This window comes from Bombyx mori, chromosome 27 (genome assembly GCF_030269925.1).
Source record: "Bombyx mori chromosome 27, ASM3026992v2".
Classification (NCBI taxonomy): Eukaryota; Metazoa; Arthropoda; class Insecta; order Lepidoptera; family Bombycidae; genus Bombyx; species Bombyx mori.
Genome location: NC_085133.1, coordinates 3,992,514 through 4,011,368, shown reverse-complemented (window position 1 = coordinate 4,011,368; position 18,855 = coordinate 3,992,514). Strand labels below are relative to the sequence as shown.

Below are 18,855 nucleotides of genomic sequence, written 5' to 3'. Positions count from 1 at the left end.
AGCACACATTGTAGCTGGGTGGCGACTTTGTCTAAGGCGTTTTGATGGTTTCCTCGTAATGTAAAATGACACAATGTACTTATATCGTACATTGCATTGTAAGGTGATAGCAGGCGTTGACATGCAATAATTACAGATAGGATTTGTTACGAATGTGTTTAGCGACAGCACGTAAACGATAGCGTGGAATAATTGATTTAAATTTTGCTAAGCTATTTGTATATTCATATATTCAGTTGCTTCTAAATTAGGGCCTTCATGAAGTATGGCTTGCTTGTAAATAAAAGAGATAATTTGCTTTAGTGTAGAATACAGAATTCGGTGTATGTTACCTGTTATTAATTTCCGCTATAGTAGTAAGTATAAAATTGTTTTTAAAAAAAATGCGTGCCAGCCCTAATTCCACACAATACGTTGTGTATATTATTACACGCGCAATATTTTTCGCGAGTTACAATCTGTTGACCAGATAAGGCGACACGAATAGATAGCTTTTGATAAGATTCTGATAACGGTCTTTTAAGGTTTTCATATTGTGTATATTCGATTTATGCAGTTGTTGATTTAAATTAAGTTTGTCTTCCATTTGAACTGGGTATTAATGAATTACGTTCTTGTTAGGTAAGTTCTCTCTAACCACCACCCTGCCTATTTCTGCCGTGAAGCAGTGATGCGTTTCGGTTTGAAGGGCGGGGCAGCCGTTGTAACCATACTTGAGACCTTAGAACTTATATCTCAAGGTGGGTGGCGCATTTACGTTGTAGATGTTTATAGGCTCCAGTAAACGCTTAACACCAAGTGTGAGCTCGTCCACCCATCTAAGCAATAATAAAAAAAGGTAATTATGAAAGAGTGATCGAAATGAAAACCGCAAAAACGAATTAAATAACATAGAACTGATATTGCTTCCAACGACTTTTTCGACACGACATCATGATCCTGAATAATATCCACATTGCAAACTTCCAAGAGTTGTAACAAAAGAGACAAAGCACACTGAGTTAGCAAGTACCTACAGACAGATAAAAAAAAAAAATTTTGTATTCGATTTCTACTTCGATGTTAAGATATCGTTTTTTCAATAAGAACAGAACTATATGATCATGCAGTAGCATTGCAGAACAAAACTATAAAAGTGATGTTGGTCGACATTTCATTTTGAAGATCCCCGCATAATATTATCTGGGATTCTGGGCTCGATGTTTGGAGCGAAATTCAGCTCTTAGAATTTCGCTGGTGTCTAAAAGGTTGGGAGTCCTCAAAAGAGCATAGCGGTACTACCTCAAGTCTCGTCAAAAATTTGGGCTTTACACAATCTTTACCTAAGTCCACAAGCGACAGTGGGACGTATGCTCATCGCGCCTACAAAAATAATAACAAAAGGCAAGAGTATAAGTATTTAAATTGTAAAATGAAATAGAATTTATCGATCATAGCTGTAGCTGTAGTAAAAGAAATGTGGATCGAATTGAATCGCATCAACAATATATACAAGAAATTTTACATATTCTTTAATGGCGTCTTTAACTAACCCAACTCTATTTTTAAATAATCTTCTGCTGCTACTTTTAAATTGTCCTCTAGAACTTATAAAACTAAATCTATACTGATATTATAAAGAGGAAAGATTTGTTTGTTTGTATTGAATAGGCTCTGAAACTACTGAGCCGATTTGGAAAATTCTTTCACTGTTTAGAAGCTACACTATTTCCGAGTGACAAAGACTATAATCTATTTTGAAAAAAATTAGGGATCCTTACTAAAACTCCAATAATGTAACCCAAGGTGTAAAAAAATTACCTAAAATATTCTTTAGATCGCGTGCCCTGCCAAAACTATTGATGATAGAATAAAATAATACGTACTACGACTTTGTAGAACACATTATTATTTACAAAAAGTGTAGCGACAGTATATGTCTAACTATTATAGTCATGCCGCAATAAGTGTTATTTTATTTAAAAAAATAAAACAACGTCAAATATTGTTGAAATTTTTGTTAAAGACCCGAGCGGAGTCGGAGTGGGCCGCTAGTTTCTTATAAACGAACGACCTAATCATTACGTTTACTTCTATAAGACATGCACTTACCATAGCAACAGGAAGAGGATGGGCGCCACCATTAGGGTATGGATAAGGAGCCACCAGGTAACCCATGTTGAAGCCAGCCGCCGGATGCGGTTCGAATTTACCTGAAATAAAAAAAAAACTCCGTCAATGACTTCAAAACTGGAGGACCTTGACCACGCAAACTATGAAATGTTCGAAGCTCCAGATATAATTACATGTTAATTAAAAATTATTAAGATAAATTTAAATGATTAGACCTATTGATAACATGATTAAAGTTTTGGGCGTGATTAAAACGTAAACACCTTTTTATTTATTAATGAATCATGTTCCAATTTGGTTTTAAATATTGGTCGTCAGCACGAAGATATAATATTCAGCATTCAGTACTGCAGACCTATTTCTTCTGCAGTTCAACATATGTAATAATATATATTTTGTAAATTTTGCGTAATGTACATTTCTTTGGAAATACCTCTTGAGTTTCATGTCAATTCTTCGGCATCGGTGTAATTGTATTCTGAATTGGTGATGAAGAAGTAAGAACTTTTTTTTTAGCCAACTATAAATTATATAGTCAAGAAAATTTCATTTCCAAGAAAATCTGATCCTACCAACAGTAAAAATCTAAAAACTTGGTGCATTTGTAACTTGTACCCTAAATAGGTTAAGACGTTTAAATTTGTTCGTGAATTAAACCGGGTCTACTTATTCATCCTCTTTAAATAAAATTTAAAAAAACATATCGATCACAATAGTTTAGTAATTTTAGGCAAGGTTTCTCGCAAGGTTCACCAGATAGCACACGGAATCCAAGCCGGTTGATTTTACATAGCTGATTTATTTCTTCCGCGACTGCAAATACTTGTTGTAAAATATATTATGTATGTCAGAGAGCACAGGTTCCATTTGTCAGTCACTCAGTATAAAATTTGTGACTCTATATTTTTATTTTATAAGACGTCTTCAAAATAAAATATATTTAGTTTTTTAAATGTACATATTATTATGTAGTGTTTTTATTGACGCCTTATGATAATACTTTAGTTCGTGCCATTTGACTGTTTTTGTTCGAAGCGGTAGCTCTTATATTTTGAGATAATTTTGTCAATACCTCAACTTAACAAATACTACTTCTTATAAATTAGGAAATGAATCATTATTATTGGCTTATTGGCTCAATAGGTTTTCTACCTTCGTACCTATACTTCAGAATTATATTGCTTTATTAAAATTAACAGTAGGTACGTAATACAAAGATGTTTAGAATTGCTTTACCATCAGCTTAGGCAGGAAAAAAAACATAATTTTATATCCCATTAACGCATCTCCACTTTCTAAAACTTAATACATTCATAGGATACAATAACACTAATTTTCAACATAAATTTCCTGAGTCTTTTTTTTCCCAACTTTGTCTAAAACTAATCTTATTTTTTTTAGTCTCTGTACGACAAGGGTTGCTGCTGTTTCAGATAGCTTCCAAAGAAGTTAAAGCCAGTCTCTATATTATTTTTTACATACGAGTATACTCAATCAAAATATTACATATTTAAATTCTGAACATCTTTGTATCACGTACTTACTGTTAATCTTAACAAAGCAAGGAAGTATAGGTATGAAGGTAGAAAACCTATTGAGCCAAAAACTCGTTAATTCGAAATAAAGCTTTTGCACATAGCAAATTTTGGTTTGACAGCGACGATATGTTGGTCTCACTACAATGGCAATAAGCAGATTTAATTTGCCGCTTCTTAAATAAGCGCAACATAATTAATTACATCAAATATAGCGTGTTTGTGTTGAAATGTAATAAATAATACATTATAATTTGTAGTATCTTTAATTTAGTGGAATTCCATTATCAAGTTTATCTAATTTAGATAACAAAATATACATAGTGTTCGTTGCACGTTTCATTGTCAAATTCTTGAACTTGTTTTTTAGCGCGGATTGGATTATATCATATATATATAGTATCAATTACCCAAGGCTTCGACTGCACAAGCAGAGGGAAAATTATCAGTTAATTTTTGTAAAGACAATAAAAGAGTTTCCCGACGGAATCGTCTTCTTTGTCTCCGCCTTATCCCACTAGGTGCGGACGGCACAGCGAAATTTTCTATTCCATTCTCCTCTATCAGCCGTCATCTCAACACTCACTCTTTTTCTCATATCGTCATTCATACACTCCATCCATGTCTTCTTCTGTCAACATCTTCCCCATTATTTTGAGAGTATTTTTTCGGGATTTCAGGTGGTAGCCTAAATAAAAAAAACATGTGTGCAATTCACACGTGGTAGAAGTGACACCTTCAAAAATTAAAATACAATTATCCTAAATGTCTAAGTATATGTAAAATTTTGTCATTAGTAAATAATTGTAAATCATCTTTTATAGTATGAGGTAGCGCCCTCTGTGAATTGATATTTTAACTTCACGTATAATGTGTTCTATCTCATTCTCTCGCCGGCTGAATCCTATTACATTTATGTGTTTGTGTCTCTATGGACTTATTTTTTCGTTTCATCAAGTTTGAAATCACAACGTTTCTAAAGAAGTTTCACTTCAAAAATGATTGATTTATCATTGACATGCAAAACATTGGCATACAGTTTTGTACGTATATAAAAAAGAAAATAGTTTTTTTTTTTCTTTTCTTCCGGGAACGAAACACGAAACGCGGTGGGTCCGTAGGGCAACTCACACAAATATTGACACAAGCGGACCGCACTCAAACTACGCGTAACGCGTTATAACGACTATTGTACACAACGTATGCTGTTGTGTGCATTCGATTTGTAAGTTATACCATTTTGGAGTTGCCACCTAAAAAAAATGCTTTTTTCGTCTTCGAGTTTAATAGACGCAAAAATATACGGTTTCAGTAACTCAATACGTAAGCACTAGCTCTTACTGTACTGTTTGCTAAGAATTTAAATGTAAATCGCAAGCACATTTTTTTTATTTTTTTTATTGCTTAGATGGGTGGACGAGCTCACAGCCCACCTGGTGTTAAGTGGTTACTGGAGCCCATAGACATCCACAACGTAAATGCGCCACTCACCTTGAGATATAAGTTCTAAGGTCTCAAGTATAGTTACAGCGGCTGCCCCACCCTTCAAACCGAAACGCATTACTGCTTCACGACAGAAATAGGCAGGGTGGTGGTACCCACCAGCGCGGACTCACAAGAGGTCCTACCACCAGTAATAAAGCACATCAAATATTTCTGCGAATTCAAGGCGACCCGGTCTGATTTAAGCAAAAATGATTCTTATTCGTTTAAGCTAAGAATGTTCTGGCTAAATAGTAAGTATTAAGGGCCTTTTTTTATTGCTTAGATGGGTGGACGAGATTACAGCCCATAGACATCTACAATGTAAATGTGCCACCCATCTTGAGATATAAGTTCTAAGATCTCAGTATAGTTACAACGGCTGCCCCGCCCTTCAAACCGAAACGCATTACTGCTTCACGGCAGAAATAGGCGGGGTGGTGGTATCTACCCGTGCGGACTCACACAAGGTCCTCCCACTTTATTTATTTGGTTGGACAAGTAAGAAAATACCTGGTGTTGATTAGTTAACGGAGCCGAGACACGCCGACCAGAAAGAATAGCGCGATTTATCGCGGCTAGACTTGCGATAGAATGTCGTAGTCGAATTTCAATAAGTTCGTAAGGCTGACCAAGTCTGATCTCAATATAGGTACGGCCCTCGAGATAAAATTTAAGGAATGAGCTCTTCCTAAATAATAAGATGAGAACATTAAGGTCGACTTCTCAGTGGGTCGCGCTTCCGATCCGGTGGTAGATTCTGCGAAGCACTGCCCTTGCTAGGGCCAGTGTTAGCAACACTCCGGCTTGAGCCCCGCGAGCTCACCTACTAGTTAAGGTTACGCTGAAACAATTATACTCTCTCTCGCTATTACTACTAGTTAGTGGAGGCTGAAATAGCCTCTTAAGGCTATCAACCTAGGTAAAAAAAGGACGAATGTTTGGGGAAATAGTGGCCAAAGCACGAATCGGCCAAACCCATTTACAGATGTCGCAATGAAAAAGGTTGAAAAAAATATCAATAAATAATTTAGTAGTGTAAGCTGTAATATATAAGTATAAAAAAGCTACACGCACAACCCTATTACATTTACCGAGCAACGACACAAAAAAAAGATACATTTAAAATTGCCCCAAAAAATTCACATAAAGACATGTCACAACAAGGTACAGGCGAGGTGTTTTTATTACTCAAATAAAATCGATAATCAGCCGAGTTGAGTCATTCGGGTCAGGTAGGAAAAAACTACCTGTGTGGGGTCCGGTAACACTCGCGGTCACCAAGATTTACGAGTTAACACGGACGCGAAACAAAACCTGCGAAATATATTTTAGAAAGGACATACAAATTGGATTTTTCTCTTTTTTTTTTAAATTGAATTTAACCATCGCCACATACCAGGAAAAGTGGCTATTTCTTGTGAGACGTACAATATCTGGCCACAGCAATGATACCAAATAACGACCACGATCGCTCTGACAAGAGTGATACGACAAAGGAGAGATGAATACCTAGATGTTTAACTTGCACTATCTTTGTTATTTTATCATTCGTATTGAGTATCGATCGTATTAATCGATCTCTAACCAGTACGATTGCAAAACGATTTTCAAATCGAAAACTTTAACAACAAATAATGTTACATATCGTCGCTGTCAAACCAACATCTGCTATGTGCAAAAACTCTATTTTGAATTAACGAGTAAAAACATTTTCGTATAAATTTTTATATAAAGGTGAATTTTTAAAAACTATATCAAATGAAAGCTATAGATAAATATTAAAGCTATAGACACATAACAGTTTTTTTTATACGGTAGATAGGGCTGTGAACTATACGAAAATGTCAACAAGTAAAAATCTCCTAAAGTGCACATAGCAGATTTTGGTTTGACAACGACGTTATATTAACTCTGCCAACGCCCGTCCCAAGCCTGGAGGGGTTTAATTGGAGTTCGACCTTTCCACCGCAAATGAGTCAATACCGAAATGTCGGGAGGCAGTTAGTTAGGCGAACCAAAATAAGACTGTTGCAGCCTCGAAGAACTAAATCACTTCCAAAAGCACTGCCATGGAAAGATTTGGGGCCCAACCATGTGCATTTTCCCATGAAAGCCTCATGAGGCCATGGCCCTAAGCAATGAGGATTATCAACGCAAGAAGGATAACAGTCGATAAATATCAAGGAAAACCCAACAATGTTGTCCTATTAAAATTTGACGTAACAATACTACATTATGCCGCGATTGCAATGTCAACCTGTCGCGAACTGTAGTTTATTGAGCTTAATTGCCATAATAAATTGATTACCCACGACAGTCGTGATGATGTTCAAACGGCCATCTAATCTGATAGATAAATACAATTAAGATTTTAATCTTACGAGTGGCATTGACCCCTGTAGGAATCTGGTATTAGAAAGATCGCGAAATCATTAAAATAATTTCGTAAGCGTTCATAATAATTTTAATATTAATGCCATAAAAATGAAACCTTTTGTATTTACGTATTAGTTGGCTAAGGAGCTATTCTAGCTATGGCGCGGATGGATAGGTGAGCTCATGGGCTGAGCCTAAATCTGCTAACACTAGCCCTAGCAAGAGCAGTACTTTTCAGAATCTACCACCGAATCGGAATCGCGACCCTTTTTTTTGGTTGAATGATTACTGCTGGCCCGGAGGCCTTTCCAGTTTCACCAGTACAGGTGGGCGAGCAAAGGCTCAGCCAGGAGAGGTGGGATTTGCTAACAGCTGCCCGAGCGCCTCCGAAAGAGACCTAACAACTCAAGAGCAACTGCTTCGCGAATGAATCTACTACCGGATCGGAATCACAAACCACTGATAAATAAGATCCGGCGAGAAACCCAGTGGACTTTAAGATTGTATCTTACTCGTAACACGTTTATGATCTTTCTATTTTTTTATTTATAGGAATAGCACCACTTCGTTCAAAAGAGAGGCTAAAACCGAATTTCGGTAAAGCCGTTTATTTAGTATTTGAAAAGTTAGTAACGTGTGAACAAGATTCGTGTCAAAACAAGATTAAAGTTTCTAATTTCGTTTAAAGTTTGAAATTCTCGTTAATCTAACGACGGGTCTCTAATAATAATCGTGAATGCATATCATGTTCCAATTAGACGTCGGATATAATGACACAAAATAAAAGCTTCTATTACAACATGGCGTTGAATATGACGCGGGAGAACGAAACCAACATACGATTGGCGATTTGTGCGAAAGGGATGCTGTGAATGTTACAGTAATTATGATGAACTCGTTAGAGGTGCGGGCGAATTGAATTTGAGATTGAAAAGTTTGGAAGTTTTCAAACTTCATACAAGTTCGTTTGGTTGATACGATGAGATGAAAAACGTATATAATTTGAAATTTTTTGTAAGTTATCTATATTTCTATACAAATATTATAAAGAGGAAAGTTTTGTTTGTTTGTTGTTTGTATTGAATAGGCTGCGAAACTACTGAACCGATTTGAAAAATTCTTTCACTGTTTGGAAGCTACACTATTCCCGAGTGACATAGGCTATAATCTTTTTTGAAAAAAATTATGGATCCTTACTAAAACTTCAATAATGTAACCCAAGGTGTAAAAAAATTAAAATATTCTAAAAATATTCTTTACATCGCGTGCCCTGCGAAAACTATTGATGATAGAATAATATAACGTACTACGACTTTGTAGAACACATTATTATTTACAAAAGTGTCGCGACAGCATATGTCTAAGTATTATAGTAATGCCGCAATAAGTGTTCTTTTATTTAAAAAAATAAAACAACGTCAAATATCGTTGAAATTTATGTTAAAGACCCGAGCGAAACCGGAGTGGGCCGCTTGTAATTAATATATTGTTACATTTTAGCCTAACCTACTAATGTTACTTATGTTTGATATAAGTACGACAACTCCAGCAATTGGAAGAGCGTAATCTTCTACAAACCAATCGAAACCAATCAAACTATTATATAATAGACTTTGCAGGCAGAGGGGCGAGTAGCCCAACTGATGGTGAGTGTTTACCGCCACTCACGGGGCTCTAACTTGAGGACGTTGATAACACTAGCCCTAGCAAAGCAGTGCTTCGCAGGATCTACCACCGAATCGAAAACGCGACCCACTGAGAAGATACGATGAGGAACTCAGTGGGCTGTGTAACTATACTGAGATCTTAGAACTTATATCTCAACGTGGGTGGCGCATTTACGTTGTAGATGTCCATGGGCTCCGGTAACCACTTAACACCAGGTGGGCTGTGAGTTCGTCCACCCATCTAAGCAATTAAAAAAAAAAAAAAAAAAATTTTTAAAAAATTGAAAATCCGTTATGCTCATAAAGGTATTCAGTCAAAAACGAATCAAAAGAATCTCAAAGTGGATAGTAATTTTTTTTAACAGCAGATACGCTTTGACTAAAAAAACTGGAATCCCCTAATACTAGAAAAACTATTTATTGACAACGCATTGACATTATTACCACAAATTCTTCCATTATTAAACACTAAATGAAGCCATCCAATGGACCATTTAGAGAACGAAATGTTTAAATCAAATGATCGCAATGTCCAAGAAACGATGTAGTCTGAATTATGTATATTGACACAATAATGGTATATTAAAAGCGATTTATAATCTTATTTCATTAATTATTTAATGTTCACTGCCGAAAACTTAACTTTTGAATCTCATTTTTTATCGATTGTAATTTTAAAGAGTCGGTTTAGAAATTTGTGTGTGGAATTTAAATTGGATTGAATTGATTATTGAGTACGTTTTGAGAGGATTCATTTTTTTTTATTTACTACACGTGGAACCGTATTCTGATTGCTAGATAATGTGAGTTACATTTGTCCAGTTAGTTATAAATGCACAAACTTTATTTATCTACCAATAAGCATACAACGAATAAACCATAATATTGACAATACATAATACATTAATCTTACATTAAAAATCATGAAAATAACGCATGGAGGTTAATTAATGCATGGTATATATTTCTTACAACCATACATAATATATCACATTTAAATGATTCTATAATAATATAATATTTTAATCGCAACTATTTTTAAAACTTGTTTTCGCCTTTAAATATTATCGTCAAAGCTTTGATTGAAATCACGAAATGGCTTGCGAAAACAATTTTCTTGATCACTTGTTGACAACTAACGTATACTTTAAACAAATTTATTAATTCGAAGAATGGAAACCTGAATATGCAGCGGTTCGGTAGGCAGTGGCTTGGCCCTGCCCCTGGCATTGCCGACGTCCATGAGCGACGGTGACCACTTACCATCAGGTGGGCGGTATGCTCGTCAGCCTACAACGGCAATAAAAAAAAATGCGCTTCATCACAACTCAGTAGATCGCAGCAAGCTAAGAGATCAATCGATAGATATGTGATAGGAACGCTTATAAATATCGCACGTGCATCATCGGACACATGCCCGGCACTTATCCAGACAGCTTCATCGACTAGAAATGTCCAATTATTGAAGATCACATCAAAGATAATAAACAAAAAGCTGCTATTTCGAAAACGATCGTTAAAAAGCACCTGACCTTTTTACGAGGGGAAATAAAAATATTTTTACCCCATATCAGTTTACGGTGTATATATAACGTATAAATTATCATTAAAATAAAATAATTATGTTTTTTATTAGTCAAGTTAATGTTGCTACTGTTAACAGAACTGGTTCTGGGAAGTCGAATTTCCGGTAGGAAAAAAAAAAAAAGTATTAGAGAATTTACGAGGGTCAGTTCGTAGTGGTATGTGCTAAACGAAATATGGATTTTTTTTAAAATCTATTGTTATCTTTTAATGAAAGAAGCATTAAAATAAATAAATAAATAAAAAAATATTTTTTATTGCTTAAAATGTGTGGACGAGCTCACAGCCCACCTGGTCTTAAGTGGTTACTGGAGTCCTTAAACATCTACAACGTAAATGCACCACCCACCTTGAGATATAAGTTCTAAGATCTCAGTATAGTTACAACGGCTGCCCCACCCTTCAAACCGAAACGCATTACTGCTTCACGGCAGAAATAGGCTAGGCGGTGGTACCTACCCGCGCGGACTCACAAGAGGTCCTACCACCCGTAATTACGCAAATTACAATTTTGCGGCTTTCATTTTTATTACACGATGTTAGTCAATCGTGAACATTTGTATATGAATTATTGTACGAATGCACATTATTAGGCAACAAATGAGAAATTTATACCAGCCACAGCTTTGAGTCCGGGTATATTCGCATAGCTTTAAATTAGTGGTAACATATTAGTTTTACGCTCAACATCATTGTGAATAAGCACGAGCTCTGATTTTTTCATGAGTCCCGCTCTTAAGCGATTGAATAAGCCTTTTTCTTGCACTTTATGGATGCAAGTCTCGCCGTAATACCGGTTATCGGACCTCTAACTTGAGTGCCGACCTCAACTTTGACCCATGAGATGGAAGTCTCGATTCGGGGACAAACGAACTTATGACACTTGATTTACTAGTTTTGTTAGTTGATTTACTTGTTTTACTGGTGGTAGGACCTTTTGTGAGTCCGCGCGGGTGGGTACCACCGCCCTGCCTATTTCTGCCGTGAAGCAGTAATGCGTTTCGGTTTGAAGGGTGGGGCAGCCGTTGTAACTATACTCGAGACCTTAGAACTTGTCTCGGGGTGGGTGGCGCATTTACGTTGTAGATGTATATGGGCTCCAGTAACCACTTAACACCAGGTGGGCTGTGAGCTCGTCCAACCATTTAAGCATTAAAAAAAAACCTTCGAAGACAATTACAATTAGATTTTTTTGCAATTCAACGCAAATCAACGCCGAATCACATATATAGGTATTATAACATTTACCACATCCTGCCTCTATCCTATACATCAATTGCATACTTTTTCTGGTTTGGTGAGAACGCGGTCGGGTCGAGCTCATCAGATTAGGAGCTAAGAACCGGTTCCGAAGCATCCCAATGTGAAAAAAAAATGTATGAATAAAAAAAACTAATAACAACAAATAACGAGGCATCCGAGCTACTAGTGATGGGCGCTAGTCGATACGTCAGTACTAATGTTATCGATATTTTGTTGAATAGCCTTGTTATGTAAACCGGTTATTAAATACAAACAGGTTCGTTCTATTGAGCTGCTGTTTTGTCGCATAAAAATAAAATTGCATTCAAAATACTTTTGGCTTCGTGTTCTATCACATTCACAATGAGATAAAAATAGCATAAGGACTAGCACAATGCTAGGACATTGCACAAATCTGATGTTCTGTTAACATCAACCTAACATAATTGTATTTATCGATGGTATGACGTATTGCAACCCAGTACGGGTAGATATGACGATCCCTCTTATTTTTACCACGAAACAGTCAAATATACGTCCTGATTTTAAGAATTCGATACCCACTTTAGAAATAATATAAGCTTCATTGTTATGACGAAAGTAGAAAATGACATCTATAGGGGAAGGTAACCTAAGATTAGGGTTAATATATAGCAATAACATACTTAATTTTCTGTATGTTTAAAACAATAAGGAGCTTGAAAAATAGTTTCATTTCCATCAGTATATGCAAAAAGGGTGAATGCAATCTGAAAACTGACCTAGTTAGATTTTTTATACAAACAAATTAATTCGCCTATTACAAAAAAAATCGTTTACTAATATATAATATGTATATGCGTAAATATATAGCGGTTTCAAGCCCTCGCGACTGGATCGTCTTACACGTGACTTTATTATAACATCGTGTTCAATGACATATATACGTAGATAAAAATGAAAACAATCAATAAATAGACGGTATCTTGATGAAAAAATGCTCACGGTCATTATAATCTTTAATAATTAATTTTATTTGTGATAATTCTTTAACTAACATAATTTCTGTTTCTACGTCTATTGCTCCACGCATCTCTGCCACTATGTGGGATTACCACTGCATTTATTTATTATGAGATTGGGACATCCTGAATGTCATTACACACCTTGCACCTCGAGACACTAGTTGAAGTCTGAATTGTAATATATAACTTCTGTACCACCATACCACAAGCATGCATGAGATGCATAGCGACAGAAATGTGCAAGACGGGGCCACCTTTTATTTTCGGGCAGGGAACCGAACCTCCTTCGAGGTGTCCGCGCGTTAATTGCGCATTTCATTAGAAAAATTGTCGCATCGCTTAATGCGAGTACACTGGGTATCCTATACTTTAGGCCACGACAACTTTCTGGCACAATTTAGTTTTCCTTATACGACTGATCGCCAGTCTGATGTCAGCCCTATTTGAGAATGAGGAACTTTGGATTCGGCAAACCAGGACAGTAAGTAATAATTCCAAAAATTAAATCGAAGGAACTATTAATGCAATTAATGGGATTTTAATGTAGTTTGAGACCGCACGGGCGCAGTCCGACGAAGTGGTTCGACCAAATCCGCACCACACTAGAGATCCCATTCCACGACACCCTTCATCCGGCCAATGATCGGAGGCGCTGGCGGGACATTATAAGGAGCAAAATCCTGTCGACATATAATGGTCACGACCAGTGAGGAAGGACCAGCAGTGAGGAAATGACGTGAGGAGGTGTAGTTTGTAGTATCACTCATAGTCGAATAGTTTTATGAAGCAAAAACACCTTAAGGAAGTAAAAAGACAAATCACAGGTATAAATTTATCATTGGTTAACCTCTCGAATATTTGTACGGATACGTCTGTAATCCATGGTCTTACAAAATGATCGATGACTATGACAAATCGAAACTGTGATTTGTCTTACACAAATCCCCGTTGATTGTGTATAAGACAATAACTCTGTACTTGAGAATTGAATCTCATATCAATATTTACCTTGTCATTTGAGTACACTAAGTGACACTGGGTACGAACAGCAAAATTGTAGTGTTTTTTTTATAAATACAATATTATTATAAAATTTATAAATACAAATTAAATGATTCTTTATATAAAATATTCTTTATATATGGAGGCTGACAGTCGACAAGCTAAAACGGGGTCACGATCCTCAGCAATGAGGGAGCGATGGAGAAGAAGAAGAAATATAAAAAAAAACTTTTTTTCATCGACAACAATGTTATGCCCCAACACTATTAAATGTTGAAGCGAGATGAAATTATACGAAAATAATGTAACGATAGTGACAGATGATTATAAGCTGGCGATAAAACATACATAATTCTCCGTTAATGGTTACGAAGCGGGACCCCTGCATTTAGGGACCGTGATAATTCCCACCTTCGATCTATGTGTTGATGATGGCTAAGAAGACTATTGAAGATATTTTTATTGGCACAATCGGGTTAAAAGCGATGCTCTTGCTAGGATCAGTGTTAGCAAACTCTCTGCTGAGCCCGTGAGCTCACGTACCGAGCCGCGTGTGGTTGAAATAGCCCTTAGGCTACCAAGAATTAGGTAGGGTAGAACAAAAAATAATGAAATTCTGGGACAAGACCTCAATGACTCAGCCGGCGATAATGGCTAACCTTTCTAACTAAACCTCACGATGCAGCATGATTTATCAACAGTACAACAGAAGATGTGGCATGATAAGCGATCTTCAAGGAGATATTTCATCTGAGTTAGTAGGGGAGCGAGGGGCTTGTTGTAACAGGGGTAATAGTAGTAACAGGGCCTTTTCACTAGGATCTTAAACTATATTAGCGTATTTCTTTGACTCGATTTGACTTATAAACCGCACTGCATCATGTTGTAAGATGTGGGTACTTGTAGGATTTGTTACAGGAGACACTATATTTTTTATTTGTATTAATTGTAGCTCCGATAATAATAAAACCCACAAAATGTTGATTCTTATATAAGTGCAATACTTTGTTAGATAGATATTAATAATTTAATTATTTACTTACTGTAATTTAAAAGCGCCATGATGATTATAAGTAGTGTTTAACTAAATAAAACTGTTAATTACTTAATTTTTAGGCTTAAAAAGTGTATTTAAGTTGATTTTTGATAACAATTACAAAATACCTACTTTAGAAAGATGTCAATTTTGTTAAAAATAAACAAAGAATTGTCGTTACTACTTGCCCCGGTAGACGTTACAACTTGCCCCAAACACGAGGTAAGTTGTAACACCGCACTTCTTCTAGAAAAAAATTTATTGTAAAATAATGACCAATAGTTATGTTATTATTTTTACTTGATTTGGTAGAGGAAGAGTTACGGCATTCATCCATCTTTATTTAGTAGCAATTTAATCAATGAATCTCAAGATATATTAGTTTTTATGAAAACTGTTACAACAAGCCCCTCGCTCCCCTACATAAGATGATGGTCCCTGCTAAAAGGACTTAGTACTTTTTTGGCATGAGGTTGAACGGTTTTCAATGAAAACAAAAATGCCAATAAGATATTGAGTTTAATGTACTTTAATGAAATTGTTTTATACTATACTAGCGACCCGCCGTCACTTCGCTTCGGAAACTGCAATTTATTATTGATTTCTCCACTATTTAATGGATGTTATTATACATATAAACCTTCCTCTTCAATCACTCTATCTATTAAAAAAACCGCATCAAAATCCGTTGCGTAGTTTTAAAGATTTAAGCATACATAGGGATATAGGGACAGCAAAAGCGACTTTGTTTTATACTATGTAATGATATTGGTTATACAATTTTTTTTTTTTTTGAAGTGAAACTTCCTTATCGGCGTTGGAAAAAAATTTACCGTCACATTTTTCGGTTACGCGTCACATTTTTCCGTTACGCGCCATCTGTTTTGTATTCATGTCTATGATAATAAAATCCTTTTGTTTAAACTTTATCTAATTTAACTTTTTTGTATTCATGTCTATGATAATAAAATCCTTTTGTTTAAACTTTATCTAATTTAACTTTATTTAACCAATTTCTAGAAAGTTGCATGTAGATCATTTTTCGAAAAATAAGGCCATAAACAAGTTTCACTTCTTACGTGTGTACACTAGTACACGCACACATTTTTTTTTTAAACTTGTCCCGTGGTAAGTTCGTAAAGAACTTGTGTTACAGGTACCAGATAACGGAAACAAACGTAAGATTTTTATTATACACATACACATATATAATATACATCCATAGCCCTGGAAAAGACATTTTATATTTATCATACAAATATCTTCCCTTTGCGGGATTCGATCCCGCGACCGCCTTGTGTAGAGACCATGTCACTTACAACTACACCAGACGGCCGTTAAATATAATATTGGTTCGTCGTTTTGTCTAGAGCTCCTTTGTATTAATTCGAAGTTTGATTTCACAACACTATTTAACTGATTTACGATCGGACCATCGTTTACAATCGATACACATAGCTATTAGCTGTCATTATTGTTTTAACGATACCTTGTTGGTAACCGCCAACTTATAAGATCGATTTCATGTTTTAAGAAAGGATGTTTTGCTTTACTCCGGGTATTTTACGTTTTTAGGGCATTCACCTTTCGAAGCACGTAAACTTTTTGTTGTTCCGGCTGGTTTATGAACGAGAGTTGACTTGTAAGCTCGCTCCGGTACATTTTATAACAGCTATTATTATAAACATTTTTGAATTAAAAGTTTGATGTAACGCGAAAAAACATTTTTTTTTATTGCCTTTGTAGGCAGACGGCCATACGGCCCACCTGATGGTGAGTGGTTACGGTCGCCCATGGACTTCAGCAATACCAGGGGCAGAGCCAAGCCGCTGCCTACCGCTTAATACTCTCCACAAGCCTCGTTTGAAGAAGGACATGTCATAGCGCTCGGGAAACACCGTGGAGGGGAGCTCATTCCATAGCCGGATGGTACGTGGCGAACATGAAAAATATGTCTTTTTTTTTTATGCAGATGAAGTAACCGGTCTTGAGGTTTACCTATAGGCACCGCAAACACAACCTCAAGAAACGTAATCTGAATTTTATTGTAATAGCTATGCTACCCTATCCCTCAAACCAGTGTGCTTAGTGCGAGTTCTTTACGTTCTCGATAGCGTAAAAGTTAACTCAAATTTGTATGGAGTTGAAACGTTTGCCTACGTAGCACTAGAAGCCACACCGGAGGGCAAGAAAATTGCCTCATGTCTCCGCACCGTGTGCGGCCTATCGGGGGTCACCGTAGAGGCCCCCTACAAACGCGGCACTCCCGGGCAGTGCCACCGTTGCCAGTTATATGGCCACTCCGCGCGTAACTGCAACGCGCGACCGCGTTGCGTGAAATGTTTAGAAGATCACGCGACCACCGATTGCTCGCGCGTGAAAGAGACAGCGACGGAGCCGCCGAGCTGTGTACTCTGCCGCAAGCAGGGACACACGGCCAACTACCGTGGATGCCCCAAGGCTCCACGGAAGCGCCCGGCAAACGCGCCCCCTAAAACCGCTGGCCCAAAGACTTCGGCGCCCCGCGCGCCGAAACCGGCTTTCGTACCGGCTCCGGTGCCCACCGTCTCCGCGTGGGCGAAACCGTTGCCGTTCACGAAGGCAGGAACGACACCGGCACCCCAACCGCGGTACGCGCCGCAACCTCTACTCGCGACGCGCCCCGCCCCCGCGCCCGCGCCCGGTCCCGCGCCTTGCCCCAGCCCCGCGCACTCAAACGATTTTACCATTATTCGCGACTACATCGCCGCGATAAACATAGACCGCATGCGTGCGTTCGCCGACGCCATGCGCAGAGCGGTCACGGCCGAAGACCGCCTAAACGCGACGTTCGAGTACATCGACGTCATCGAGTCCGTCCAGCGCACGCTGGTTTGATTACCGGTAATCAATGGCGTGCAACGCGAGATTAAAACCCCATTCTTTGAAGTTAGCATTTTACAATGCTAACGGACTCGCGCGTCAGCGCGACCAGGTTTATGAGTTTCTACGTGACAATCTCATCGACATCCTTCTGGTGCAGGAGACCTTCCTAAAGCCCTCGCGTCGCGACCCCAAAGTCGCGAATTACGTCATGGTTAGGAATGACAGACTCTCCACCCGCAAGGGCGGTACTGTCATTTACTATAGGAGGGCCCTGCACTGCGTCCCTCTCGATACTCCCTCGCTCTTACATATCGAGGCGTCAGTGTGCCGCATCGCGCTGACGGGACACCAGCCGATCGTCATCGCATCCGTATATCTCCCTCCTGACAAACCCCTCCTGAGCAGTGACCTCGAGACACTGCTCGGTATGGGGGACGCGGTCATTCTGGCAGGCGATTTAAATTGCCACCACACTAGGTGGAACTGCCATCGCACGAATGTGAACGGTAGGCGTCTCGACGCGTTCATAGACGACCTCACATTCGAGATATTCAACCCCCCGACCCCCACGTGTTATCCGTACAACGCCGCGCGTCGTCCGAGCACAATAGATCTGGCACTGCTGAGGAACGTAACTCTGCGCTTGCGCTCCATCGAGGCAATGTCAGAACTCGACTCAGACCACCGACCTGTCGTCATGCAGCTCGGTCGCCCACTCAACCGCGAACCAGATACGAGGACCATGGTGGATTGGAAGAAGCTGGGCACGTGCTTAGCCGACACCGCTCCACCAATCCTCCCTTGCGGCCCGGATTCAACTCCATCCCCCGAGGACACCGTCGAATCCATAAATATCTTCACTGATCACGTCTCGACGGCGATCACAAGATCTTCAAAGCAAGTTGATGTGGAGGACTGCTTCCACCGCATCAGACTTTCCCCCGATC

At 38.1% G+C, this 18,855-nt stretch overlaps 1 protein-coding gene across 6 annotated transcripts in view; it reads right to left on the bottom strand.

Moving 5' to 3' along the window:
* LOC101742450 (protein pangolin, isoforms A/H/I/S) overlaps positions 1-18,855 on the bottom strand; it is a 229,780-nt gene that overhangs the window by 108,712 nt on the left and 102,213 nt on the right. For all 6 annotated transcript variants that reach the window (XM_038020919.2, XM_038020920.2, XM_038020921.2 and 3 more), the window contains exon 4: positions 2,092-2,192. In XM_038020919.2, coding sequence (XP_037876847.1) covers positions 2,092-2,192 — 101 coding nt within the window. The remainder of the gene's footprint in view (positions 1-2,091; positions 2,193-18,855) is intronic.